Below are 27856 nucleotides of genomic sequence, written 5' to 3' on the forward strand. Positions count from 1 at the left end.
TGGCAATTTTTCTCCCCTGTAACCTGCATATGTACAGCTAATCTATCTTCCTCCACCTCATCACAAAAACCCTACATCGTTCCAGCCATTCTATACATCTGATGGGGGCTGTGTCAGAGGCAAGGAATCAGAACGACACTGTGAGCTGATCAAAGTAGGTTCTTTGTTGTTGCTTGCCTATCTAGAAGAATCTCTCCAGACGAACTGCATTCTCTTAGGAAAAAGCAAATAAAAGGGGTGTGGATCTGGCCTCCCTTGCTTCCTTCCCTGGAGGGACTCCAAGCTTGGCAGTCTCTTTTCTCCATCCCCTACTCTAGCTGGAGATTCTGCCACATCGGCAAGTCACAAAAGAGTACGCCTTTTAGTTAGTTGGAAAAGGTGTTCCCAGGCTCCTTCAGACTGAGAAAAATATCTTAAATCCTTATTACATTACATAACAACCTTTCCAGATCATCGAAATAAACTTTGGACTTACTGCTGCTTTACCTGATGGGCCAAATTGTTAGCAACTTGCTCACCATGATCCCCAGATCTCTGCTGCAGACCCATTAATGAAAGGTCTGCTTATGTGGTAAACATGAAACACAGAAGAAAGGGAAACCTGTGTAGCCTTCTAGCCCACATTCTAGCAATAGATTCCAAAAGTCATATGGCAGGCAAGGAAAAATATGGAACACCAACCTCGGCGAAAACTGCCACAAACAGTAGCAATGTAGGCAGGGTCTACTTTCGTCACTTCACTCAATACAACGTCCTGTTGTGAAGAAACAGGTCAGGTCATTCGATTTCTCATGAATACACATGCTTGTTTGTCTTCAGAGGAAGGAGTTATAATTGCTTACCTGCATTTCAAGCATCTCCTTCCTAGGAATTCTTTTTTCAAAGTCTTTGAAGTATCTGTGCATGCAACATAAATGAGGATCAGGCATGAATTGTGGCTGTGATCCACAAGATTTATTTTGAAACAAATTCTGTTGAAATGAAATGCTTAGATTGGCATCAAATTCTGCCTGGGACTTAAGCACATCAACATTAAAGAAAATGACCATGCATATTAGACAGAGTTTAGAAATAGCAATAGCACTCAGACTTATATACCGCTTCACAGTGCTTTACAGCCCTCTGTGAGCGGTTTTACAGAGTCAGCCTGTTGCCCCCAACAATCCGGGTCCTCATTTTACCAACCTCGGAAGGATGGAAGGCTGAGTCAACCTTGAGCCACTCAGAATCAAACTGCTGGAGTGAGCAGTGAGTTAGCCTGCAGTGCTGCATTCTAACCACTGCGCCACATCAGATCAATTTTATAGCAGTTCATTCTAAATAACAACTGAATGTTGCAACTAAAAATTCCACTGCTACGCCCTGCCACACCATTTTTGCTATTAGGAACAGAAATAATGAGGACCACTAACAGATTACTCAAGAAAGGTTTTTCACAATTGAGATACAATTTTTAAATAATCCAAGAGCATTTGTCTATTTTCAAGGAGCGTGTAAGTTTCAATGCATCTATTTGTTCCTCTAAAAAAACAAAATGGAAAATAATCTGTTTCGCCAAGTTCAGCTCCTTTCACCCTGGGGTCAACTGTTAAGCCTCTTGTGAATCAAAACAATCAGAATGTAAAAATGAGGCACCTTTCCTAGGCATGAAAACACCCTTCCCTCAGATGAATAAAGTAAGCAGATCTTACTTTAATCCAATGCGTTGATGATGATTCAATTTATGTTCATTTTTCTTTAAGTCTAGAAAAAACAGAGTATGGAATCAGTTAAGTATTTCTTGAAAAGCAAGCTTCCTTGAAAAGCAAAGTCTTTCCTAAAACAGAGCTATCTATTTTCTTGAAAACTTTAAGGTGGGGGGGGGGAGAGAGAGAGAGAGAGAGAGAGAGAGAGAGAGAGAGAGAGAGAGAGAGAGAGAGAGAGAGAGAGAGAAGAAACAAGACAGAGGAAGGTGTCAAAAATTTAGTTACTGCAGGAACAATTTGATTTCTGTGTTAATTTTAATATTCCATCAACACATAACATATTCTTTTAACAAAACAAAAATACTATAACACCTAACATATCATACAAATTTTAATACATCAGTTACACTGACATAACATCATCATGCAGGAGAATCAAGCCTAACTGAGCAACAAGATTCTTTTTAACAGGGGAGTGAAACTCTGTTTGCAGGGTGTCTGCTAATCTGTCTCAGCAGGGTGCTCAACAAATCTCTCAATTTTCAGATGTAAAGGTAGATATGCAAGTAATAACCTTTTAATGGCTCACCTTCCAATGTTGTAATACCTTCATCTACTAGTTTCCTCGCAGCAGCAGGACTGCAAAGAAAAAGGTAACTCATTAATAACTGGACAGAATTTACACTGCAAAATCTCAGTAGAGCTCAAATTAATACATCTGAGTAAGAAAACTGTCAGATTACTTAACCAAAATGGTAGAAATAATTCAGAAAGATAAGATAGTGCCAATTCAAAATCTTTGGGAAGCAAAGAAAACTAAAGCTATTCTGTAAGGACCCGCTTCAAAACCTCATCCCAAGAAAGCAGGAGTCTTGGAACTGTTTCATTCCAAAAGGGACTTTTATTAGGAGAAGCTGACAGCAAGCATGGAAGGCAGGATCTGAGAGTTTCCTGCTCAGATCAATAGGTTAAAAGAGCCCCAAACCCCACCCCAATAGTTCATCCAGTCAGTTCAAATGAGCCAATCCCCAGGCGTTAAGTCCGCTGTGGGAATGGAGCCGATAAAGGAGTCCGTCCCATGTGAAGACGTTGTTGGGTCTTCACACCTTTCTCTTCCACAGCGAGAGATAAGCCAGATGGCCGGAGGCACATTCCTTTCTCACCCCAGGCTGACATCAAGGGGAAACAGTTCAAAGAGCAAGCAGATAGAAACAGCACAGAGAATACATTGTAGCGAAAGGAAAAGGAAATAGTACATTCCATAGGGCCTCCCCCCTCCCCTTCAGGAGAATGACAGAACCACAGAAACCAGAAAGGGACGAATCAAACCCCCCCAACCAGGAAAATGGGTTCCGACATATTCATAGCTGAGGAAATACCAAACAAGTAAAAATGAGAGAGATTTACAGCATTTATTTTATTTAGTGTATGGCAGGGCTCCCCAACCTGTGGGCCGTGGCTCACTACTGGGTTGTGTCCTATTCGCAACTGGGTCAGATGAGTGGTGGGTCGGTGCTTGCATGCTCGCAGCCCCACTTGCACATTCAAGTTGGTCTTCCTTCCCTTACAGTTTTCCAGAATTATCTTGTCAATTAGAAGTTGATCTTTTGTTCCTTTGCTATTTGGGCAGTTTCTCTTCAGCTCAGGTAGAAAGAGCTTGTTTTCAACTAGATGCTGTTGGAATGATTCAACTACCACACCAGTTAATAATTTGAAAGTGGTTGGTGAGCAGATAATTGGCCTGTGTTGCCTGGTGCTTCCCTTTTTTCTGGATCTTTCATTATCAGGTAGGTTTTGGCAGCTGTGACCCACTCTTCAATTTCACCTCCTTCCAGTATGTTGGCAACAAGTAGGTGGAGTAGTTCCTTGCAATTCATCTTTCATCTGGCATGACCAATTCTTAATCTTCCTTGCCCTTTTCTCCACCATTTCTGCTGTTATTACTGGTTCTTTCATTTCAGTTTCTTTTTTACTCTTTTTTAAAAAAATATATAAAATTTTATTGAATATACAATTAAAAACAAAAGTGGACATGTTACAGCTTCCCTGGTTTCAACATTGCTATTAGTATCACCTTATATAAAGAAAACAAAAAACAAAAATAAAGAAAATTACATTGTAGCAAAATGTGCATATAACATCAGTAAGTTTTCTAGTGAACATTCGATTCTACAATGTAATTAAATATCTTTCAATTCTATCCTGTAAAAGTTTCTAAACTATCAACTAATCAGTCGGTATTCATCCCAGAGCTCCTCAACTCTAGCCATTTGTACATTGTTCCAAATTTCATAATAGTCCGTTTCGGTTTTGCTTTTGATCTCTAATGTTAACTTATCCCATTTCAGCGCAGGATAGGATTTCGCTTATTAATTCTTCTTCAGTAGGGGTTTCTTTCCTTTTCCATTTTTGAGCATAAGCCAATCTTACTGCAGTCAAAATATGCAGTATTACGTATAAAGATCCTTTGTTGAATTTATCGTTAATAATCCCTAGTAGGAAGTTTTCTGAGTTTAGTTCAATTTTTTGTAATGTTATCTCTTCAAGCCAATTTTTTATCAGGTGCCAAAAATTTTGAGCTTTTAGACATTCCCACCACATGTGATAATAGGTCCCGGGTAACTTTCTATATTTCCAGCATGTCAGTGAGTTTTTTTTTATCCATTTTTGCTAGCCTTGTGGGGGGAAGGTGCCACCTATAAAACACCTTATATGTTTTCTTTAGAGGTGGTGGCTAGCATTAGCCTCCTGTTCCTGTCCCATACTGATTGCCAATTGTCTAGCTCAATGGTATAGCCAAATTTTTTGCTCCAGATTAGCACTGTATCTTTAACCTGTTCTTCAAACATACCTTGTTCTAATAAATATTGATATATCTTTTTTATAATTTTGTCTTCTGTTCCTAATAGGATTTTATCTAATTCTGTGTGCTCTAATTTTATCCCAGGTTCTTTTTTATCTTTTCTGTATCGTGTCTGTATTTGCAAGTAGGCCCACCATTCCAGCTGTATACCATCTTCTAATAGTATTTTCCTTGTTTTCAGCTCTCTGTTCTTATCTAGATTATCTTTGTACGTAATCATTCTTCCTAAATTCATGAATTTTGGGTGCATAAATATCTCCAATGTTGATATCCAGTTGGGAATTTCAATATAGTTGAATTTTTTAATTTTAGTCCGCACCTCTACTAGTGCCCATCTAATGTAGTGTTTCTTAAAGTACTGAGGTGCCTTGTGTTTCCTGTCCCACAGTATTGCATGCCACCCTATCTGCATGTCATGGCCTTCTAATGCTAACAATCTTCTGTTCTTTAGATTTATCCACTCCTTTATCCACACAGATGCTGCCGCCTGATAATATTTTTCCCAATTTGGGAGGCCAAGCCCTCCTCTTCCCTTTGCATCTTGTAATAGTTTAAATTTGATTCTTGGTCCAGATAAATTTGGATGTAATTTTATTTAGATTTTCAAAGAAATCTTTGCCTAATTTAATCGGTACACATTGGATTAAAAATAGTTTAGGGAGTATATTCATCTTGACTGTCGCTATTCTCCCCATGAAGGAGAGCTGCAAGTTTTTCCATCTATCTAGGTCTACTGTGATTTGATCTATTAATTTATCATAATTTTCTCTTTTGAGTGTGATGCATCTTGCCGACAGTTGGATCCCCATGTATCTTACCCTTTTAGATATTTGAATGTTAATTTTTTACGCTAGCTCAATTTCTTCTAATTTGGACATGTTGGACATTGCTAAGCTTGTAAGCCGCCCTGAGTCTTCGGAGAAGGGCGGGATATAAATGGAATTAAAATAAAATAAATAAATAAATGTTTTTAATAAGCATTTTGGTTTTTTCTTTGTTGATCTTCAACCCAGCTACATCTTCGTAATTTTCCAGAACCTGTATTAGTCTTGTTCCGGACTCTAGGGAGTCTTCTAAAAGAAAAACTAAATCGTCTGCGTAGGCCTGTAGTTTAAATGTCTCTTTCTTAGTTTTTAATCCTTTAATCAGCTTATCTTTTCGAATTATTCTTGTTAATACCTCTAGAGAGAGTACAATTAATAGTGCTAAAAGTGGGCAGCCTTGTCTCGTACCTTTTTGTATTGGAAAGCTTGTTAATTCTCCATTTAGAATTACTTTTGCTTCCTGTTTAGAGTAGATTGCTTTAAACATATTTATGAATCTTTCCCCAAATTCCATATATTTAAATTCCATTTGACATTGTCAAATGCTTTCTGAACGTCAACAAAAATCAATGCCATTTGTTTTTCATTGTGTGATTCATAATATTCTAGGGTGTCTAATATAATCCTAACACTGTGTCTTATTTGCCTTTTGGGTAAGAAACCGTTTTGGTCAGTATAGATAAATTCAACCAAGTATCTTTTTAATTTTTCTGCCATTACAGTCATGAAGATCTTGTAATCCGAGTTCAATAAAAAATAGGTCTATAGTTTTTAATGCAGGTCAAATCGGAGTTTTCTTTAGGAATTAGCAAGATGGTTGCTTCTTTCCATGAATTTGGGATTTTTGCTACTTTTAGTACTTCATTAAATGTGCCATTTCTTCCTTTTCTATAATATTCAGTTTATGCTTATTTAAATCTAGTTGTCGTTTTAGGTCCCTACATTGTGGGGGTTTTTGTAGTTCTGTTTACTGTTTTTTGTGCTCTTCCTCTAAACTTTTTTGATATTGCCTTTTTTAAAATTTTCATTGGCCATATATCCAATTGTGGTTCCTCTCATGACTGCCTTGGCCGTATCCCATAGGTTTTGGATGTTAATCTCCTCTTTCTTATTCGTCTGGAAGAATATCCGCATTTGTTCTTAAATTACACTTAAATTCTTTTTGGTTTAAGATTGCCTTTTTAGGGTCCACCTCCTTGTTGATTTCTGTCCTTTCCATTTAATTATAATGGGATTGTGGTCTGCCCATGTATTAATATCTATTGCTATGTTGTCTACATATGAATTTAATTCTTTCATTGTCCAGACCATGTCAATTCTAGACCAGGATTGGTGACGCCCTGAATAATATGTGAATTGCTTTGCATTCAAATTTCTCTCCCTCCAACTATCCTGGATATTAAGTTCCTCCACCATCATTGGGGGCATAAATTCCTACCAGGGCTATTTTATTTTTATTCAGGGAGATTTTAATTATCAATATTCTACCTTCCTCATCTTGATAGATTTGTTTTGCTAGGATTCTTTCCTTGACATATATCAAAATTCCTCCTTTTTTCTGCTGTGAGAGTGATACAAATTTAATTCCTAACTTAGGGTAGTTTAATAAATCTTGGTGCTGGTTCTTTATATGTGTTTCTTGTAAAATTATTATGTCTTTCTTACTGAGCCTGCTCAAAATTTTATTTTTCTTAGCCAGGGAATTTAAACTGTTTACATTTAATGATAGTGCTGTTAGTTCTTCCACATTACTGTCTATATTTTGATCCTGTCACTCTCGTCGATCTGTCTTCCTTAAATTCTTTGAGTCTGCTTTCATCGTCATTGCCATATTTCGCTTTTTCTCGTTTCCTGTTCTTTGCCTTGTGATTCTCGTGTCTTTCTGTTGTATCTCTCTGTGTCCTCTTCTCTTAGTTCTTTTTCTTCTGATTCACCTTCGTTGTCTAGATACTGCTGAAAAAATTCTTCTGCTTTATCTATCATATCCAGCCTATGTCTTTTTTCTTGCCAAGTCACCAGGATTGCTTCTGGCATCAGCCACCTAAAATTGATGTTTTGTCTTATTAATTTTGATGTGATGTATTGATAGGGCCTTCTTAAATCTCTTACCCTCCTGGGGACTTGTTTGAGAACTGTTAGTTGTTTTCCTCTGTGTTCTATTGGGTCGTCTCTAGTTCTGTGCAAGATCTCGTCCCTGACTGACTTCTTAACAAATCTAATATGTACTTATTTTATTTTATTAAATTTATATACCGCCCTTTCCCGAAGGACTCAGGGCGGTTTACAGGGTATTTAAAACAACCAGTACAAAAATTAAAAACAAATTTAAAAAGATTAAATCATCCCTAAAATTAAAAACCATCCCTAAAATTTCCTTAGGTAAGTTGTTTCTTCTCGCATAATTTGTGTGGATTCTATATGTTTCATCGATCTCATTTGCCGTTTCCTCTTTCCTGGTCCCTAAGGCCCTCGCCAACAAATCTGTCATCATTTCTCTTCTTTCACGTTTTGAAAGTGTAGTTAATGATCTGCTTTCTCTGTTTCAAGCAAGATAACAGTTTTTTTTTCTAATTCTTTGTTTGCTTGTAAGAGTTTTTCATTCATTTCATCTACTCTTCTTTCTTCTTTATTCATTCTGTCTTCCATTTCTAATAATTTCTGTTCATTTTTCAATATTTGTTGTTGGAAACATTCGAATTTTCCATCCATTGCTCCCATCTTCTCTTTAAGTTCTCTAGTATCATTCCTTATTTCACCTATTTCTTTTTTTCAAGTCCTCGTGATTTCTCAGCATAACCTCTTGCAGAGATTGTAGCATTGATTGTAAATCTTTTGAGTGAGCCTGCTCTCTCAGGTGGCATCATTTCTTCTATCGATCTTTGCCCTGCTGGGCTTAGTTCCACCGATGTGGCCTGGGTTATCTGCCTTCTTCCAGTCCCAACTCTTGTTAGGTTGGGAATGCTTGTCATCTTTCGAAATGACGTCAGCCAGCCCTCCCCCTTGTGTACAATCTTTATCTTTCCCTCTGCCACACCTGAAATATTCTTCTTCTAAAGTTATGGTCACTGATACCTTATATCTTAACAATAATATTTTCTATTGCTAACACAATATAAAACCTTTTACACTAACACTTCTAATATACAATAATTAACGGTCTGATATATTGATCAATTTCAAATATTCCTATTCCACTACAATTCTAACCTGGCCCTGGTTGCTCAACCCACAGTCCTGAGTCCTGTAGCCCATTTTTCACCAGATGTCCAGGAACTCCAACATCTAGTGCAGTCCTTGTTAACTTGGGCAAGAACTAAGCTGGTACAAATTTCTGTAATTTACTGTAGTCTCACTATATTTTTTATGGAAGAGATATTCTGTCTGACACCTCTGAGGAGACCTGTCCAGTATGACTGAACCTCTGGCAAAGCTCTCACTTTCGTCAGAGCACATAAGCCCCATAACCATATCAAGGAGTGCCTCACTGGGTAACAACAACAACATGCTTTTGTGGGATGATGAATTTATCCCAAGCATGAATTTATCCCAAGCATGCTACTATTAAGTATAGTAGTAATTACTTTTATTAGTATTATTTTGTTCAGGAAACCCGATTCCTATTTTTTAGATTTCAGTTATTTGCCTTTTCCAAATACCCATTCTGGCAGTTTAAGATTAAATATGCACATAAATTTACCCTATGCCACTAACTCTGGTCAGTAAATTGATAGAAGAGCTTGTGTCATCTTGTCGAATCTAGAGCAAGGAAAATATAATAAAATCACTACTTTTGAGTTTTACACACACACACACACACACACACACACACACACACACACAAAGAGTCATAGCATGGCTGGGCTGAAACATTATCATAAGGATGCATGAGAGCTGTATATTAGCATATGAATTGCAGATAGAATAGAATAGAATAGAATAGAATAGAATAGAATAGAATAGATAGAATAGAAGCTGGAAGGAACTTTGGAGGTCTTCTAGTCCAGCCCCCTGCTCAAGTAGGAAAACCTATACCATCTCAGACAAGTCTCTTTTTAAAAACCTCCAGAGATGGAACACCCATGATTTCTGAAGGCAAGCTGTTCCACTGGTTAATTGTCCTCACTGTTAGGAAGTTTTTCCTTAATTCCAGGTTGTTTCTCTCTTTGATCAGTTTCCAACCATTGTTTCTTGTCCTGCCCTCTGGTGCTTTGGAGAATAATCTGAACCCCTTTTTTGTGGCAGCCTCTCCAATACTGGAATACTGCAGTACTGTCACCCATTTTTCTTCTTTTCTTTAGAATAGCCAAACCCAAGTCCTGCAGCCGTTCTTTGTATGTTTTAATCTCCAGGCCTTGGATCATCTTAGTTGCTCTTCTCTGAACTTTTTCCAAGGTCTCAACATCTTTTTTGTAGTATGTTGACCAAAATTGGTCGCAGTATTCCAGGTGTGGTCTCACTAGGGTTTTATAAAGTGGTACTAATAGTTCGCACGATTTTGATTCTATGCCTGTTTATACAACCCAGGATTGTATTAGCTTTTTTGGCTGCTGCTGCACACTGCTGGCTCATAGTTAAGTGATCATCCACCAGGAGCCAAGTCTCACCTAATCTGTAGTTGTACCTTTGATTTTTCCTGCCTAAATGTAAAACTTTGCTTTCCTCCACATTAAAACTTATTTTGTTGGATAGGGCCCATTGTTCCAGTTTGTCAAGATCTTTTTGGATCCTGAGCTTGTCTTCTGGGGTGTTGGCTATTCCTGCCTAAGTCATTGATGAAGATGTTGAAGAGTACTGGACCTAAGACGGAGTGTTGTGGTACCCCACTGCTTACTTTTTAGGGAGACATAATAGTAGTATTCCAGTACTTGAGGGGCTGCCACAAAGAAGAGAGGGTCAATTTATTCTCCAAAGCGCCAGAGGGCAGGACAAGAAATAATGATTGGAAACTGATCAAAGAGAGAAGCAACCTAGAATTAAGGAGAAACTTCTTGACAGTGAGGACAATTAACCAATGGAATAGTCCAGTTTAGCTTTAATGAAAATATATATGAAATCTGTCTGAAATGGTATATGGTTCCTGCCTAAGCAGGGGGTTGGACTACAAGACCTCCAAGATCCCTTCCAACATTATTATTATTATAAATAAGACTCTAAGCATTCAAATATTTACCTTTTCTATCTTACGTAATTTTCCAGTAGATAAAAATTCATCGATCTTTTCAGCAATTTTAGTTCCTATGCCATCCTAAAAATATGAAGATGACATTAAAAAACCCAAATCTTACATTTAGTAACCAGTGACATCAGACAAGCTCTTCGCATAAATGTTCTCAATTTAGTAATTCCTGCAAAATTTCTCAACTGTCCTTTACAGCAGAATAAGATCTGTTTTCTGTAAAACAGAAGTATGAGATTTCTCATGAACCTGTTTAGTAAACACCTTTTTAAATGGATTTAATTATATTTAGAATATTTAAAATGAAGCAATTTCTCAATGAAATTTGACTGAAATACCAACCGTATCAAGTAAAAACTCCCCCAAAACTTTTGAAAATTCCTTATTCTTATCTAGAACTTACCAATTTCTTTGCTTCAGACCCACTTTTTATCTTGCTAGGGTACTTGGATATTACAGATGCTGCTTTCCTGCATGGGACAAGAAAAAAAAGTATCTTCCTATTTGGGCAACGCTGTCAGTCTGGGGGGGTGTCCCTAAGCCCGCCCCAGCCGCCTGCACAGAACCATCCCCTCTCCTCCCCCTCCTGCTGGTCCGCCAAGCTGGAAAGGTCTATGGCAAAAGTGTTTTACAAATTGCATGATAGAATTCCAAGAACAGCCTCTTGCAAAAAAGAAATACAAGGAAAATTTCTACCATATTTTCTAAAACAGGGCTTTTCAACCAGTGGTACGGGTACCACCTGTGGTACACTGGCACCTGGCAGGTGGTACGCGACCATCCTAGAAAAGGGGTAGCGGGGGAGGGGAATGAACTAAACTGGTGGCAGCACTGCACAAGCCTGAGCAAGAGGTGGCTAGAGCTGCAGGGCTGAGTGAAAGTGCCAGGATCAGCACTTCTTCAGGGCTGTCAGGGTTCAGTGGAAGTGCCAGGATCAGCACCAGGCTCCAGCTGGAGCTCAGAGCTGATCCCGGTGCTTCTGCTGAGCCCAGAAGAACCACTGATCAGCTGGAATGTTGCAGCATCTCCAGGGTCTTGTGATTTACATTCAGATGCTTGGCAACTGACTCATATTTATGATGATCACAGTGTCCCAGGGTCATGTTAAGTGACCAAAACCTGCTGCAACCACCCAGCAGACCGGGGGAATAAAAACCAAACACCCCCCCACCCGACCCATGCTGCCAATCCGCAACAGAAATGCTCACAACAATGGAAACCTCAGACAGGAGGAAGAGCGCCGCCAGGCGGGCAGGCAGGTGTCTTGCTTGGCTGTGGCTTGGGGGGCACTTTTTTCAGTGCCAATGTAACTTCATACAGTCATTAAGCGAACTGTTGTAAGTTGAGGACTACCTGAACTTCATCACTTTTTTCCTTTTTTTTTGGTCATCAAGTTTTTGACACTTTGCTAGGCGATTGGTGGTACTCAGATGTTGCCATATCCTAAAAGTGGTACAATGGATGAAAAGGTTGAAAAGCCCTGTTCTAAAACAGCGATGAGAGATTCCATATGAAATAGATTAGATGATAGTTCACAAAGTGTAAATCTTACCTGTAAGCATTGTATTTATGAATAGCTCTATTCACATTCTTTTCATAGTTGGCCAATTCTGAAAACAGTATAAAGAGCATAAATTAAAACCTTTCAATTTAACTATTTATTTTTTAAAAAATATATGGCCGCTCAACTCAACGGCGCTGGGCAGCATACAAGGATAAAATCCCAATATAAAAACAATACAAAAAGCAATGATCTCACGTCCCCTTGGCGACAAATCTTGTGAGCCACCTGATGGGGTCTCCAGGCCCATTGGCAGAAGCAACTCTTCAGGGCCTTGGGAAAAGTTTAAGTTAAGTTTAAGTTTATTGAATTTTTATACCGCCCTTCTCCCGAAGGACTCAGGGCGGTGAACAGGGCAAAAAGTACACCAGCAGCAAGCCCAACTGCGTCCCCGGACCAAATCTCAAAAAGAGAGACTCACACCCGACTATCTGAGGAACGGTGGTCTCCCGCGGACATAAGGTCTCCCTGATAACTACCGCCACACCCCCACCCCTACCTTGAGCTCGTGGCCGGTGTAGCACCCGGCAACCTGGTGGGCAGAGGTCAACCAAAGGGACCCCACCCTCTGGGCCCAACCAAGTCTCCATGATGCAAGCCAGGTCCGCGTGCTCACCCTCAACTAAATCCCTAACAAGGGGAGCTTTGTTAACCATGGACCTGGCGTTCAGGTACACCAGCCGGAGCTCAGGAGGCTGCACATCCTCGCTCACAGTGGAGGCCATTTTCATTTCCATAGGGACTATTAATTTCTATGATATTAATTTTAATGGTAAAGGAAAGCACACTGTTACTATCTAACTAAAACAGAGGGAGTCCAAAAGCATTTTGGGAAATGGACCTTTAGTCCAATCCCCAAACTCCCCAAGAGAATAGAGTTGTGCCCCCATAAATTCAAGCTTTGCTCCCCCCCTCTACAGCCAAGTGAAGGGCTTTGCCTTCAGAAGTTGTGGGTGCTCCATCACTAGAGGTTTTCAAGAAGAGACTGGACAGTTGCTTGTCTGAAATGATAGATTTTCCTGCAGGGAGTTGGACTAGATCACGGGTCGGCAACCCGCGGCTCCGGAGTCGCATGCGGCTCTTTGAGCCGTCTCCTGCGGCTCCCAGCCGCCCGGTGCGCGCGCACCTCTTCGAACGGGCAGTGGTGCGCGCGCACCTCTCCAAATGGAGAGTGGCACCGCCCGTTTGGAGAGCGGTTGTAGAATTGATGGAGATAATAATGTCATATGGAAAAGTTTCTGGATTTAAGATAAACACGCAAAAAACTAAAATATTGTCTAAAAATATGACCATAGAACAAAAGGTTGTTTTAGAAGAGCTAACGGGATTTGAAATAGATTAAATATTTGGGGCTATATCTTTCAGCTTCTAATGTAAAATTATACAAAAATAATTATGAATTGTTATGGTTAAAAATACAAAAAGAGTTAGATAGTTGGAAAAAACTAAAGTTATTTATTTTTTATTTATTTATTTTATTACATTTATATACCGCCCTTTCCCGAAGGACTCAGGGCGGTTTACAGGGTGATTAAAAAACTAAGATACAAAAGTTAAAAACAAATTTAAAAAAATTATATTTGTCCCTGCATAAATAAAACCCCAGTTAAAATAAGATTAATCCTCAGCCTGGGCCAGAGAGCTCGAAGAGCCAGGTCTTCAGGTCCCGGCGGAATGAACGGAAGTCGGGGGCAGTCCTCAGCTCCACTGGCAGCTGGTTCCAAAGGGCAGGCGCCCCCACTGAGAAGGCCCTATCCCTGGGTGTCGTCCGCCGGCAATCTCTTACCGGTGGCACCCTGAGCAGACCCTCCCTGTGGGAGCGCACTGGACGAAGGGAACTTGATGCCGGCAGCAGGTGTTCCCTCAGATATCCCGGACCCAAGCCATTTAGGGCTTTATAGGTCATCACCAGCACCTTGAATCTCACCCGGAGGGCAACCGGAAGCCAATGCAGCTCACGGAGTAGAGGTGTTACATGGGAGTATCGGGAAACCCCCATCACAACTCGCGCGGCCGAATTCTGCACCAGCTGAAGCCTCCGAGTGGTCCTCAAGGGCAGCCCCATGTAGAGAGTATTGCAGTAGTCTAACCGGGAGATCACGAGCGCATGAGTGACTGTGCGTAGGGCATCTTGGTCCAGATAGGGTCACAACTGGCGCACCAGGCGAACCTGGGCAAAAGCCCCCCTGGTCACAGCTCCTATATGGTCTTCAAAATTGAGTCGTGAATCCAGGAGGACACCCAAGTTGCGAGCCCTATCAACGGGGGGTAACACCTCACTCCCCATCCTTAGAGATGGAATAGTCTGGTTGACCCGAGATGCCGATATGCACAGCCACTCAGTCTTGGCGGGATTGAGACGAAGCCTGTTTCTCCCCATCTAGACCTGGACCGCCTCCAGGCACCGGGACATCACGAGGGCATCGCTGGGTTGGTTTGGGGTGGAAAGAAAAAGTTGGGTATCATCAGCCTACTGATGATACCCCACCCCGAAACCACGAATGATCTCACCCAGCGGCTTCATGTAGATGTTGAACAGGAGGGGCGAGAGAACCGACCCCTGAGGAACTCCACAAACAAGAGGCCTCGGGGTGGATCTCTGCCCTCCCGTCAACACCGACTGCGAGTGGCCCAGGAGATAGGAGGAGAACCACCGTAAAACGGTGCCTCCCACTCCCAACCCCCTGAGACGCCGCAGTAGGATACCATGGTCGATGGTATCAAAAGCGGCTGAGAGATCTAATAGGACCAGGACAGAGGAGCAACCCCTGTCCCGAGCCCTCCAGAGATCATTCACCAGCGCGACCAATGCCGTCTCCGTGCTGTATCCGGGCCTGAAACCCGATTGGTACGGGTCCAGATAATCAGTTTCCTCCAGGAACAGAGGAAGCTGATGCACCACCACACTCTCAACAACCTTCGCCAAAAAGCGAAGGTTGGAGACTGGACGATAGTTATTTAAAACAGCCGGGTCCAGGGCAGGCTTCTTGAGGAGGGGTCTCACCACTGCCTCCTTCAAGGCGGCAGGGAAGACACCCTCCTTCAAAGAAGCAGTTATTACTGCGTGGAACCAGCCTCGTGTCCCCTCCCGGGCCGCATAAGCTAGCCAGGAGGGGCATGGATCCAAGAAACAGGTGGTGGTACTCAGCCTCCCCATGATCCTGTCCACATCATCAGGGGAAACAGGATCGAACTCAGTCCAGATAACATGCTCAAGACTGTCCGATTCCTCCACATCAGACTCTGCCCAGTCAGAGTCCAGACCGGTCCGGATCTGAGCGATTTTGTCTGCCAGATGATGACGAAACTCCTCGGTTCGTCCCCGTAAGGGATCCTCCCTCACCTCCTGATTAAGGAGGGAGCGAGTTACCCTAAACAGGGCGGCCGGGCGATTATCCCAATAATTATCCTTATTGGGAAGAATTGCAGCAGTAAAAATGTTTTGCCAAAAATTTTATTTTTGTTTCAAATGATACCTATACTTAAAAGACTCAAATTTGGAGGAATGGCATAAAGGTATTAATAAATTTGTTTGGGCAGGGAAAAGACCAAGAGTTAAATTTAAGATAATGCAAGATGTAAGTGAAAGAGGTGGTCTTAAAATGCCCAATTTTAAATTATATTATGAGGCTGCTGCTTTATCATCAATTAGTGACTAGTTTAATTTAACACAAGGGAGATTATTGAATATTGAGGGTTATGATTTGTTATTTGGTTGACATGCATATTTGTTGTATGACAAGAAGGTGGATAATGTTTTTAAGATACATATATTAAGGTATGCTCTGTTGCGAGTTTGGAAAAAATATCGACATAAGTTAAATTATAAAATACCAATTTGGGCAATACCTAAACATGCAATAGAAAATATAAACGTGGGATTTAAATATGATGTGATTACATATAAAGAAATTCTTAGGATGGAAAGGAATGTATGGCAATTAAAGCCATATAATATTTTAAAAGAAAGGAAAATAGTACAAACTTGGTTCCAGTATGGGAAGTTACAAGCTAGATGGAAGGAAGATCAGAAAGTTGGTATTTCGATAACTGATGGAAATTTGGTGAAACAAATCAGATATCAAGGTCAAGCACATATAAGGAGGATATATAATGCACTGATAGAAATAGACTCAGAAACGGAACTGGTTAAAGATTGTATGATAAAGTGGGCCCAGAATTTTCAGGAGGTTATTACAATGGATACTTGGGAAAAGATATGGGTCAGAAATGTAAAATTTACTCAGGCTCAAAATTTAAGAGAGAATTTTTATAAAATGTTTTATAGATGGCATTTAGATCCTAAAAAATTAGCAAGTATGTATCCGAACTACCAGCCTAAACGTTGGAGGTGTGGTTGTGAGGATGCAACCTATTATCATATATGGTGGACTTGTAAAAAAGTCAAAGCTTTTTGGATTAAAATTTGGTGGAACACGCAGAAGATATTTAAGAAAAAGATAAGGTTTTCTCCACAGTTATTTCTGTTGGGTATCATTACAGATTGTACTGTTATAGAAACTAAATTGATGTTGAATTTAATTACGGCAGCAAGACTTTTAGTAGCGCAATATTGGAAGAAGGAGGAACTGCCTACTATAGAAGAGTGGACTTTGAAAGTTTCAAACCTGGCGGAAATGGCAAAGATTTCAGCATATTTGAAAGAACAATCGCAACAGAGATATATTGTGGAATGAAGAAGATGGATCGAGTATATTCAGAATAAATATGGGACTAAAAAGTTTCATTTAGCATCTGAATAAGTATTAGTTTTATATGATGTATTATTAGTTATTCATTATTTGTTAGTAATTTAGTTATGTTTAAGGGGAGTTAAAGTGCGATAGAATTTAATGTGTCTTTTTTGGTTAGTTAGCATATTTTAGCTTAAGTTTGTAAAGTTTATACCCTGTATTCAGCTCTGGTAAGTCGGGGGTGGTGGTGGTGGTGGTGTAAGGGAGGGTAAGGGGGAGGGGAGGGGGAGGGAGGGAGTTTATGTTTTTAAAAATGTATCTTAAAACTTTTCAATTAAAAAAAAGGTACTTCAACAAAGTATTAGTTTAAGTCTGTGTGCTTATGCAACCATGTTATTGAATGGTTTTTATTGTTTTCCCCATTAAAAGGTTTATTGAAAAATAAATTGAATCACACAGCTTATACATTACATTAAATATGGAAAAAATTCTGAAGTGATTTATGTACGTCTGGGTTTTTTTTTTACAAAAAACTGGCATTGTAACAGGGGTGGATTTTTTTGTACTCAGTGTAGATTCAACAAAAGCACTGAAATTTGGAATACTGTTTAGCATTAATCTCCAAACAAATACTGTTTCAATAAGAGTATGCAAGGGGGGGATTGAAAGTCTTTGGGATTATGATAGCAATTTTCCCGAAGCTGGGCTAGGAAATACATTCTAATAATCAGAGTCAACAGGAGCTGAAACAAAACCTATCATTTGCTCATTCTTCACTCAGCAGTTTTTCTGTTTGCCTATGCATTTCCTACTCCGCAGGAAATAGGAAGATTCAATATGCTTGTATTCCTCATCTGCAGATGTTTTGTCCTCGTGCTCTAAGAGGTTTCTAAGCTCAAGTAGTATTTGAAATAATAGAAAATACTTATAGCTTCAGTTTTTTATTTTGGCAGCAAGATTCTGAACATTTTGTTACCAGACTAGGCAACATTATCAGCAAGATTTTATATAGCTCCAAACGAACAACCAATCACACAATCACCTAACCACACTGGCACACAAGACATTTATAAGCAAAGAAAATTAGGACAGAAACTGGTAACAAAAAGTTCAGAAACTAAATTGAAACAACCTTGGAGAGCAAAGCACTGCCAAAATCAAATACCATTTTTCTAATAGAATTCTTCATTGGCCAACATGTGATTGGACACATGCACATTTGTCTACGTGTGTGAGCTCTCAGGGTTCCTACAAGCAACAAACCATGTTCATAATAATCCAATCACCATAAATCATAACTCAGTGATAGTCATACGATACTAAATAAAAGCAATCAACATAAATCATAAGACACAAACAAGTAAATGATAGTCATAAAATGCTAAGGTACTAGGAAAGAGGAGGGGGGGGTAACAGTAATAAAGGTAAAGGTTCCCCCTTGCACGCGTGCTAGTCGTTTCTCACTCTAGGGGCCGGTGCTCATCTCCGTTTCAAAGCCGAAGAGCCAGCGCTTGTCCGAGGACGTCTCCGTGGTCATGTGGGCGGCATGACTAGACGCCAAAGGCGCACGGAACGCTGTTACCTTCCCACCGTAGCGTTCCCTATTTTCCTACTTGCATTTTTACGTGCTTTCGAACTGCTAGGTTGGCAGAAGCTGGGACGAGTAACAGGCGCTCACTCTGCTACGCGGCACTCGGGATTCGACCCGCCAAAATGCCGACCTTCTGATCGACAAGCTCAGTGTCCTAAAACAAGTCTTGTGGGAATTAGTTATTTAGCAGATGGATGAGGGGGAGGCGCTGTCTTTGTGTCTAGTTCGGGGTAGGCAACCTCGGCTCTTTTATGACTCATGGACTTCAACTGAGGGAACACCTGCTGCCAGCATCAAGCTCCCTTCATCCAGTGCGCTCCCACAGGGAGGGTCTGCTCAGGGTGCCACCGGTAAAAGATTGCCGGCGGGTAACACCCAGGGGGAGGGCCTTCTCAGTGGGTGCGCCTGCCCTCTGGAACCAGCTGCCCGTGGAGCTGAGGACTGCCCCCGACCTCCGTTCATTCCGCCGGGACCTGAAGACCTGGCTCTTTGAGCTCTCTGGCCCAGGCTGAGAACTTTAATTTTAATTGGGGGCTTTTACTTTTTCAGGGACTGTTGTAATTCTTTTTAATCGTTTTTAACTTTTGTATTTCTTGTTTTAATTACCCTGTAAACCGCCCTGAGTCCTTCGGGAAAGGGCGGTATACAAATCTAAATAAATAAATAAATAAACTCCCAGAATTCCTCAGTTGAAGTCCATGAGTCATAAAAGAGCCGAGGTTGCCTACCCCTGAGCTAGCTCTCTGAGGAAGGCGTCGTTGCCACGGAGTTTTACGTCCAGGACGCGAGGGGCCTGCCGGTTCTTTCGCGGGCCTCTCTCTGGCTCCTGCACGAACTCTGCTTCCCGGGGAGAGGCCCAAAGGGCCGCAGTTCAAGCGCCGTGCAGGGAGACCCGGGAGGAAACGGGCGCCGGGTCGCCTCCTCAGAACCGAGCAAAGGGGCTTTCGGGGCCTTCCGGCTCCGTCGGCACGCGGGGAGCCCCGCTTCCGCTTCCTCCCTGCCTGGCAAGAGCCCCGCGGGGCCCGGGAGCCGCCGTGCGGATCCTGAAACGCCTTATAACCCCTCCGGCCCGCTTGGCTGGCCCTCCGCCCGGAGCGGCGGCACCCACCGCTGAGGAGGTCGGTGATGGCCTGGTTGGGGTTCTCCTGCGGCGCCTTGCGCTTGCTCATCGGGGCGCAGGAGGAGCGGCCGGGCTGCAGGACGCGGGGGGCCCTCTGCTTGCTGCTGCTCGCGGGGGGGGGGAAAGGCGGAGCCGGAAGTGACGCGCGCAGCAGCTCCGGAAGTGGGGCCGCCGGCTTCAGAGGCCGAAGATGTGAGCGGGGCTGCGGGGTCCGCGGCGTGGGGGGGAACCTCGCCTCCTCCCGACCGCTAACCGCCGTGTCTTCTTCTCTCCCCGCAGGGCGAAGGTCACCTTCAAGGTCACGCTCACTTCGGACCCGCGTTTGCCTTACAAAGTGTGAGTACACGCAACGCGCCGGCTCGGCTGGCCACGTCGCGCGCGGAGGGCCGCTGCCCTCTGGAGGGGGAAGGGGGGGCGTGGCCAGGCCCGGGCTAGCGAGCGGGCGCACGCGCGCCTGAAGCTCTCTTTGCACCTGCGAGGGCGCGCGCCGGCCTCTCCCCTCCCCCGCCGGGACCCCCGCCCGGAGCAGCGGCTGCTGCCGTGGGGGAGGGGCGGGCCGGGGTGCCAACCGGGAGCTGCTGGGGCGGGAGGAGCCGCCGCCGCCCAGACTTCGCAGACGGGGCAAAGAACTGTTGGCAGGTCCCCGGAGCCGCTGGGAGCCGCGCTTCCCTGGCCCGGAGCTTTTGCTTCGGCAATAATGCATAGGAGGGCCAGGCCCGCCAGACCAGGCGGTTGGGACTGGGTTCTGAAAAAAGGCTTTGGCGTAGAAATATGTAGCCGTCACCAACGTTAGAGAACCATCTGTTTTTGTAGGTTAAGTGTACCTGAAAAAACACCTTTCACAGCCGTCTTGAAGTTTGCCGCAGAAGAAGTGAGTGATTTTCAAAATATTCAAATAGATTTTTTAGCAACATGTTTTGTTTAAAATGAATGAATGAATCTTTATTGCCAAAGTACAACTATGTATACATTGAGATTAGCTGAGCCTCCCTTTGCTCCCACAAAGGAGTGTTTCCTTTTTATTTGGCAGTTTTGAAATGGAATAAAAAGAACAAAATATAGTAGTATGATAGTGTCACTTTCTTCTTATAAAGTAGGAGTTGCAAATAATTTTTTTATGAAGAGAAATGGCAAGGTATAATTCTATTCTTTTAACTTGTTGTATTTCTATTTAATTTAGTTCAAAGTCCCTGCAGCTACAAGTGCCATTATAACAAATGGTGAGTTTATATGACCCATAATTTATTTTTAAAAAATATATTTTATTGGGTTTTTTTAACGTAAACACCTTGATACTTGATAAATAGCATAAGTCCACATAATAGCTTTGCTTGATTTTCTCTTCCAATAATATTCTCTGTGCCAACCTTAAATTAATACAATTCTTATTAGTTTGATAGGTAACAATATAAAGATTTTTCTAAAATTTCTACCAATAATAATCATACTTCTTTTCTGGTCATCTTAGTTGCCTCGTCATGAATCCTGTTTACAATTCTTATTTAAATTTATTTTCCCTACAATGTTCAAAACATTCTTACTAGTTAAATCTATTTTCATGTCATGACACAAAAGATGAGAGAGGAAAAAAAGAGAAAAAAGAAAATAATATACTACTTAAAATACATATCCCTCTTAAACTAGTATACACTTATTTCCAATTTTTTTCTGTTTTTTTACCCATAATTAAACCTACGTTTAATCTTTAAATGTTCCATTTAAAAATCCAATCATTAATCTTTTAACTCTATTCAAAACATGTTTTTATTTATCCATTGGAATTTTCTTAAAATCAATTACATTTAAATATCTAAAACATTTCCTTTATATTGATCATCCCAAACATTTTTGTATTTCGCATATCAAAAAATAAAAGAAAAATACTGTCTTTCTATTTCTTCAACCAACACCCATGCTCAGCTATGTTCCACTATTGGTCATGGATCAGTTGACTACAGATCCTAAGATTTCAAAGCCCAGGATCTGATAGTTTCTGTACATGTACATGCAGCATCAGAAACCTGCTGGGTGGAGAAAGCAGTTCAGGATTAGCCAGTTCTTTCTGCTATACTTTTGGAAGGGTGAAAAGGAAGGTGGTGTGCAGGGCCCATCACCACATGCAGATGGAGCAAAGCTGGTCTGGCAGAATGAGGAGGTCCTCAGGGGTCCTCTGAAGGATACGCGGTGGAAGAGGAAACCCTTCCTCAGTTCCTGGCAGCCATTTAATGGGTAGAAAAAACAGTTCAAACTTTTGTGGGTTTGAACTGTTGGTGAAGATTCTTCAACGGAAAGGCCTGTTGCAGTCTTGAGGAAAATATTTGAATTGAGGACTCCAGTTTGAATAGTCTGATTTGGTGATTTGTTTTCCAGGTTTCATATTTTGTCCTATCTTCGTGCTTATTCTATGAGGATTTTCCAGGTAGTCCTCGACTCATCATGAGTCTTTTAGTGGCTTTTCAAAGTTACAGTGGCCTCCCCAAAACTACTTCCAACTCTGTTTCAAAGTTCCAACAGCTGTGCCCATTCCCTCCCCATCCCCGTGGTCACATGATCATATTTTGGGCACTTGGCAACCTGTCTGCTTTGTGATTTTTGGTGTGTTTTGTCAGAAACCACAGCTTACTTTCAGTTTCCAGCAAATAAAGCCTTTTGCCATGTTCACTTGCAAAAAGATTGTGAAAGTGGGTGCCGTCACATGAGCACCATGGCTTATAATTGTATATTTATTTATTTATTTTATTACATTTATATACCGCCCTTTCCCGAAGGACTCAGGGCGGTTTACAGGGTGATTAAAAAACCAAAATGCAAAAGTTAAAAACAAATTTTAAAAAAATTATATTTGTCCCTGCATAAATAAAACCCCAGTTAAAATAAGATTAATCCTCAGCCTGGGCCAGAGAGCTCGAAGAGCCAGGTCTTCAGGTCCCGGCGGAATGAACGGAGGTCGGGGGGGGGGGGCTCAGTTATGGTTTTGAGTCAAAGACTGTCTTTATGCCTGGCCTAGTCCTAAATTAGGCTCACCCACATCAATCAAACCTGACAATGAGCCGCTAGATAAGCAGGAGGGAGCTAACGGATTATTCCCCTTTAATTCCCCTTTAATTACCAAATGGGCATGAGCAACTTGCCTATGAAAACAGAAAAAAGCCTAAGCTTTGCAAATACTTGGTTTTGTTAAGGGTGAACCAGAATCTTGATGGGCTCTGCATTGTGAAGGGCATCTCAATATTTTGAAACTTGGAAGTGTTTCAACTATGCAAAGGTGCTTTTTCAAAGGGCAACTGGACTGTTCTTTCTTGAGGAAGAAGAAAATGTTTTTTCCTCAAGGAAAAAACAGTCCAGTTGCCTTTTGAAAAAGCACCTTTTAGACCAGGGCTTTTCAACCAGTGGTATGGGTACCACCTGTGGTACATTGGCACCTGGCAGGTGGTACATGACCATCCTAGAAAGGTGGTAGTGGGGGAGGGGAATGAGCTGAACTGGTGGCAGCACCGCACAAGCCTGAGCGAGAGACGGCTGGAGCCGCAGGCCTGTCAGGGCTCAGTGGAAGCCCCAGGAGCAGCGCTTCGGGGATGTCAGGGTTCAGCAGAAACGCCAGGATCCAGCTGGAGCTCAGCACTGATCCCCGTGCTTCTGCTGAGCCCAGAAGAAGTGCCAATCAGCTGGAATGTTGCAGCATCTCCAGGGTCTTGTGATTTTATATTCAGATGCTCGGCAACTGATTCATATTTATGACGGTCACAGTGTCCCAGGGTCATGTGAAGTGATCATAACCTGCTGCAACCACCCAGCACACGGGGAGGGGGGAATTATTTTATTTATTTTTTATTTTAATTCCATTTATATCCCGCCCTTCTCCGAAGACTCAGGGCGGCTTACAAGCTTAGCAGTAGCCTTCATTCTATGTATATGCCTGCTTATTAGGGCTTTCACACACACACCCCAAGCGGCATTATTACAAAGTCAGCTTAATTGCCCCCAACAATCTGGGTCCTCATTTTACCTACCTGGGAAGGATGGAAGGCTGAGTCAACCTTGAGCCTGGTGGAATGCGAACCTGCACTAATTGCAGGCAGCTGGTGTTACTTAAGGAGGCATTAGCCCACTGCTCCACCAAGGCTAATAAAAACCAAGCACCCCACCTCACCCCCGTTGCCAATCCTCAACAGAAATGCTCACAACAATGAAAACCTCGAACAGGAGGAAAAGTGCCGCCGGGCAGGCAAGCAGGTGTCTTGCTTGGCTGTGGCTTGGGGGGACACTTTTTTTAGTGCCGTTGTAACTTCAAACAGTCACTAGGTGAACTGTTGTAAGTCGAGGACTGCCTGTACTTTATCACTTTTTTCCTTTTTTTTTTGGTCATCAAGTTTTTGACACCTTGCTAGGCGACTAGCAGTACTTGGATTTTGCGATATCCTAAAAGTGGTACAATGGGTGAATAGGTTGAAAAGCCCTGCTTTAGACTGTGCCCCAGATGACTGAGAATCCAGACATCATTCCACTGTGCAGTGTTTGGAATTTAAGGCAGGAATGCAGCTCCTATCCATAACTGCTTAAAGTCTTTCCTTGAATTTGTCGGGTGCAGCCATCTGGAGCTGCCAAGTGATCCAGGGAATGGTGGGTTGCTTTAAGGAATTGCAGGCTGAGTCCTCATGCTCTGTGGTATCTTTTGGCCTTTGAAATGTTGCACAGTTTTAGTTCTAAAAATAGCACTGGTGACTTGTTAATGCCTATTCTGTTGAAATCCAGTAATAAAGCTTGCCCACTTGTTTCTGATTACATTTATTTATGTATTAATTAATTAATTAATTAATTAATTAAATTTTTATACCGCCCTTCTCCCGAAGGACTCAGCGGTGAACAGGGCATATAAATAGAAATACAAAAGTTAAAAAAAAGGATTAAATAATTGCCCAATTAAAACAATCAGAATATAAAACCCATTAAAACCCTAACGTTCCCCCATCAGGCCAGGCCAGCTTGGTCGAATAAATGGGTCTTTAACCCGCGCCAGAAGGAGCGAAGATCCGGTGCCATCCGGAGCTCAACCGGCAGTTGGTTCCATAAAGCCGGGGCGCCCACAGAGAAGGCCCTCCCCCTGGGGGCCACCAGCCGGCATTCTCTGACCGGAGGCACCCTGAGAAGGCCCTCTCTGGGAACGGACAGGGCGGAGGGGAGTCGACGCCGGCAGCAGGTGATCCCCGAGGTATTCCGGACCCATGCCATGTAAGGACTTAAAAACCATCACCAAGACCTTGAACCTCACCCAGAAGACAACTGGTAACCAATGCAGCTCGCGGAGCAAAGGTGTAACATGGGAGTACCGGGAAACTCCCAAGACAACTCTCGCGGCCGCATTCTGTACCAGTTGGAGCCTCCGAGTGGTCTTCAAGGGAAGCCCCATGCAAAGAGCATTGCAGTAGTCTAGACGAGAGGTCACGAGCGCATGAGTGACCGTACACAGGGCATCCCGGTCCAGATAGGGCCGCAACTGACACACCAGGCGAACCTGAGCGAAAGCCCCCCTAGTCACGGCTACTATGTGATCTTCTAGAGTAAGCCGTGAATCCAGGAGGACTCCCAAGTTGCGAGCCCTATCCACCGGGGGGTAAAAACTCACCCCCCATAGAAAGAGATGGAACATTTTGAATGTCCCGGGATGCCGGAATGTACAGCCACTCGGTCTTGTCAGGGTTGAGCTGAAGTCTGTTCCTCCCCATCCAGACCCGAACCGCCTCCAGGCAACGGGACATCACATCGAGGGCATCACTGGGGTGGTTTGGGGTCAAAATGAAAAGTTGGGTATCATCAGCGTATTGATGATACCCAACTCCAAAACCACGAATGATCTCACCCAGCGGTTTCATGTAGATGTTAAACAGGAGAGGCGAGAGGACCGATCCCTGAGGAACTCCACAAACGAGAGCCCTTGGGGTCGACCTCTGCCCCCCTGCCAACACCGACTGCGAGCGTCCCAGGAGATAGGAGAACCACTGAACCACATGTAGTAAAATCGTGCTAGCTTTTTCATAGAGGGCACAGGCAATCTGATTTTGTTTCAGCAATGATTCCATTCCTTTTCATGGGATCAAGAGGGGATATCACTAAGTAACCTTTTTAATTTTCCCCCGCAGACGGAATAGGAATAAACCCTGATCAGACAGCTGGTAAGTGCCTGTAAAATTCTAAGAGTATTTTGTAATGAATTCTGTACAGATGTACTGCTGTAGATATTAAAGATATGGGATAGCAAGAAATAGATTTTTTCCACCATATAATATCAATAAACAGCATGAAGCATCATCCTGACAACTTTTTCCAAACATTTCTGAATAAAATTAATTATGTTAAGACATGAATTGGCAGATCCCTGTTCTTGTGGTGAATGACGACTTCTGCAGTTCAACAGACTCTGGAAACCTAGACTGCTGACCATTGTCTGTGCAAATATGCATCTCTTGAGACATGCATAGCATTTGCAAGTGTGAACAAGCATAAAAGCTTATAAGTATTTTCATGACTATGCTTTTACATTATTGGTGCTCAAAACAGCCTTTTACAATAAGCTCATAAATTAGTTGTGGTTCTACTGCTAGGTCCAGGCAAGCCGTAAACCGTTTGGTTAATGTGTGACTCATGTTCTGTGTGATCCCTGTAAGCTTTTTTTTAATCATTTATGGTAAATGGTAAAATGCTTTACCCTGAATATGTCTACATCAGTTAAGAGTGTCACTTTTTAAGAATAGGTTTTGTCTAGAATTTGAAGTCTGAAACAATCCTACCCAACACGAGAATAAAATTTTTACCTAGATCTGCATATTTGTGTAATGATTGTAATTTGTGAAAATATTTCATGAACAAAAGATTGTTAAAAAGGCCTTGTGAGTCCAGATGTCTTGAGAGTGCAGTGTGTGTTTATAAAGGTCTGACCTGCTGCCATGTTCTCTGCTACTCCCTAGCAGTGGAGGAGTAAAACATGCAGATCTGTTTTTTTAGAATTTCTGTTGTTTCTTTCCTGCTTCACCTTGCAGAATTATGTTTATGTATTTACTAAAACATTTAATTAAAGCACAAGTAAAAAAATCTCGTGTATCCTTTTAGGTAATAACCTTCCTTTCCTTTTTCCAGGGAATGTTTTCCTGAAGCATGGTTCAGAATTAAGACTTATTCCCAGAGATCGTGTGGGAAGATATTGGCACATGCAGGGTCCACTTATACTTAGATAACAGAAGTAGCAGACAAATACATCAATCGGCCTGATGCCATCCCAAGAATCCTGCATTTCTCTATAAAATCATTGTTACCACAGTGAACTCACGATAAGAATAGTAGTCAGAATGTCATTTTTGAACCATACCTAAAGGAGAATCTCATCACCACTACCAGGCCTGCCTTCTTTTTTGAAGTCTCTCAGCTTGTTTGCTCTTTGAGTTTCCCAGTTCACTTGGAGCTGACATTCCTAACCAAGGGGAGCCGGTAAATGGATGGTGTTTTCTGTTCCTTTGAAATGAATAGAAAGCATTTTCTTGTGTTTACCAGCAATGGGGCAGCTACTTCTATAGCCATAGCAAGGCAGTTTAATACATTGATAAATGATTAATTTGGTTTAGACAATGTAATCATGTATTGAATATTATGAAAAGTATTATGGCACATACATCCAATGTTTGCTAAAAGTTTGTGTAACTATTAGGAATCCTTTATTACATTCCAAGAAAAAAGGCCATTTAAATAGCAAGTAACCACTGGGTGCTTATATGCTTAAATTGTGTCAATGTTGTTTCCTTGAAATCATGAGTTTTGTTATCTCATGTATAGTTTCAGGAGAGATATTTTTATGTGGAAATGCATTTTACCATAGATAATAAATTATATTTCTGAGCCCTACTGGGCAAAAAAACATAAAGCCAGCCCTTTCATGAGAGTTTTCAAAATGCCAGAGAGGCTCTGGTGTGCCAGACTGGTTCCCACTAATCTTCAGGCTTGGGTGGGTTCAGATTTAAATCTTTCAACTGTTCCTTTTCTTTATTTTCCCAATTTTTGAGTAAAGTCTGCTATAGAACTGCATTCTAGCTAAGGGGATTTATTATTAATTGAAAGCCATGAGTATGCTTAGAAGTTTAACCTTAACAGAACGTGATAAATGTTTTGTTTGTGGAAGCAAAATAAAGTGTCCATCAGTAATGAAAGCTCTGTCTTATTGGCTTGTGGGTTCTCAAAAAAAGGTATATCAGGAATATTTCTGCTCACCCTTGAAATAGTAAAAGACTGGAATTTTCTGGCAGATTAACACTCGCTGCTATTGAGCAAGATAAAAAATTTTCAGCACCTCTTCAATT

General features: G+C 41.9%; 3 protein-coding genes across 5 annotated transcripts in view; 1 reads left to right on the plus strand and 2 right to left on the minus strand.

Moving 5' to 3' along the window:
• Positions 1-19732, minus strand: part of POLB (DNA polymerase beta) — a 57735-nt gene extending 38003 nt beyond the window's left edge. For 2 of the 3 annotated variants that reach the window (XM_083368299.1, XM_083368298.1), the window contains exons 1-10: positions 19503-19732; positions 12101-12158; positions 11902-11991; positions 10952-11018; positions 10543-10617; positions 9070-9128; positions 2275-2324; positions 1692-1743; positions 843-897; positions 682-754 (exon numbers count right to left, since the gene is read on the minus strand). In XM_083368299.1, coding sequence (XP_083224425.1) covers positions 682-754; positions 843-897; positions 1692-1743; positions 2275-2324; positions 9070-9128; positions 10543-10617; positions 10952-11018; positions 11902-11991; positions 12101-12158; positions 19503-19563 — 640 coding nt within the window. In that variant the 5' untranslated portion in view covers positions 19564-19732. The remainder of the gene's footprint in view (positions 1-681; positions 755-842; positions 898-1691; positions 1744-2274; positions 2325-9069; positions 9129-10542; positions 10618-10951; positions 11019-11901; positions 11992-12100; positions 12159-19502) is intronic. The other variant, XM_083368300.1, reaches the window with a different exon arrangement.
• On the plus strand, positions 19646-27706 carry UFM1 (ubiquitin fold modifier 1). The gene is made up of 6 exons (XM_083368302.1): positions 19646-19706; positions 19794-19850; positions 20328-20385; positions 20695-20734; positions 25652-25684; positions 26646-27706. Coding segments are annotated over exons 1-6 (288 nt in total). The 5' UTR covers positions 19646-19704; the 3' UTR covers positions 26744-27706.
• Positions 21254-27856, minus strand: part of KANSL3 (KAT8 regulatory NSL complex subunit 3) — a 41935-nt gene continuing 35332 nt past the window's right edge. The window contains exons 24-25 of the mRNA XM_083368296.1: positions 26875-27017; positions 21254-21538 (exon numbers count right to left, since the gene is read on the minus strand). Coding sequence (XP_083224422.1) covers positions 26977-27017 — 41 coding nt within the window. The 3' untranslated portion in view covers positions 21254-21538; positions 26875-26976. The remainder of the gene's footprint in view (positions 21539-26874; positions 27018-27856) is intronic.

The sequence above is a fragment of the Vipera ursinii genome, assembly GCF_947247035.1.
Source record: "Vipera ursinii genome assembly, chromosome: 8".
NCBI lineage: Eukaryota > Metazoa > Chordata > Lepidosauria > Squamata > Viperidae > Vipera > Vipera ursinii.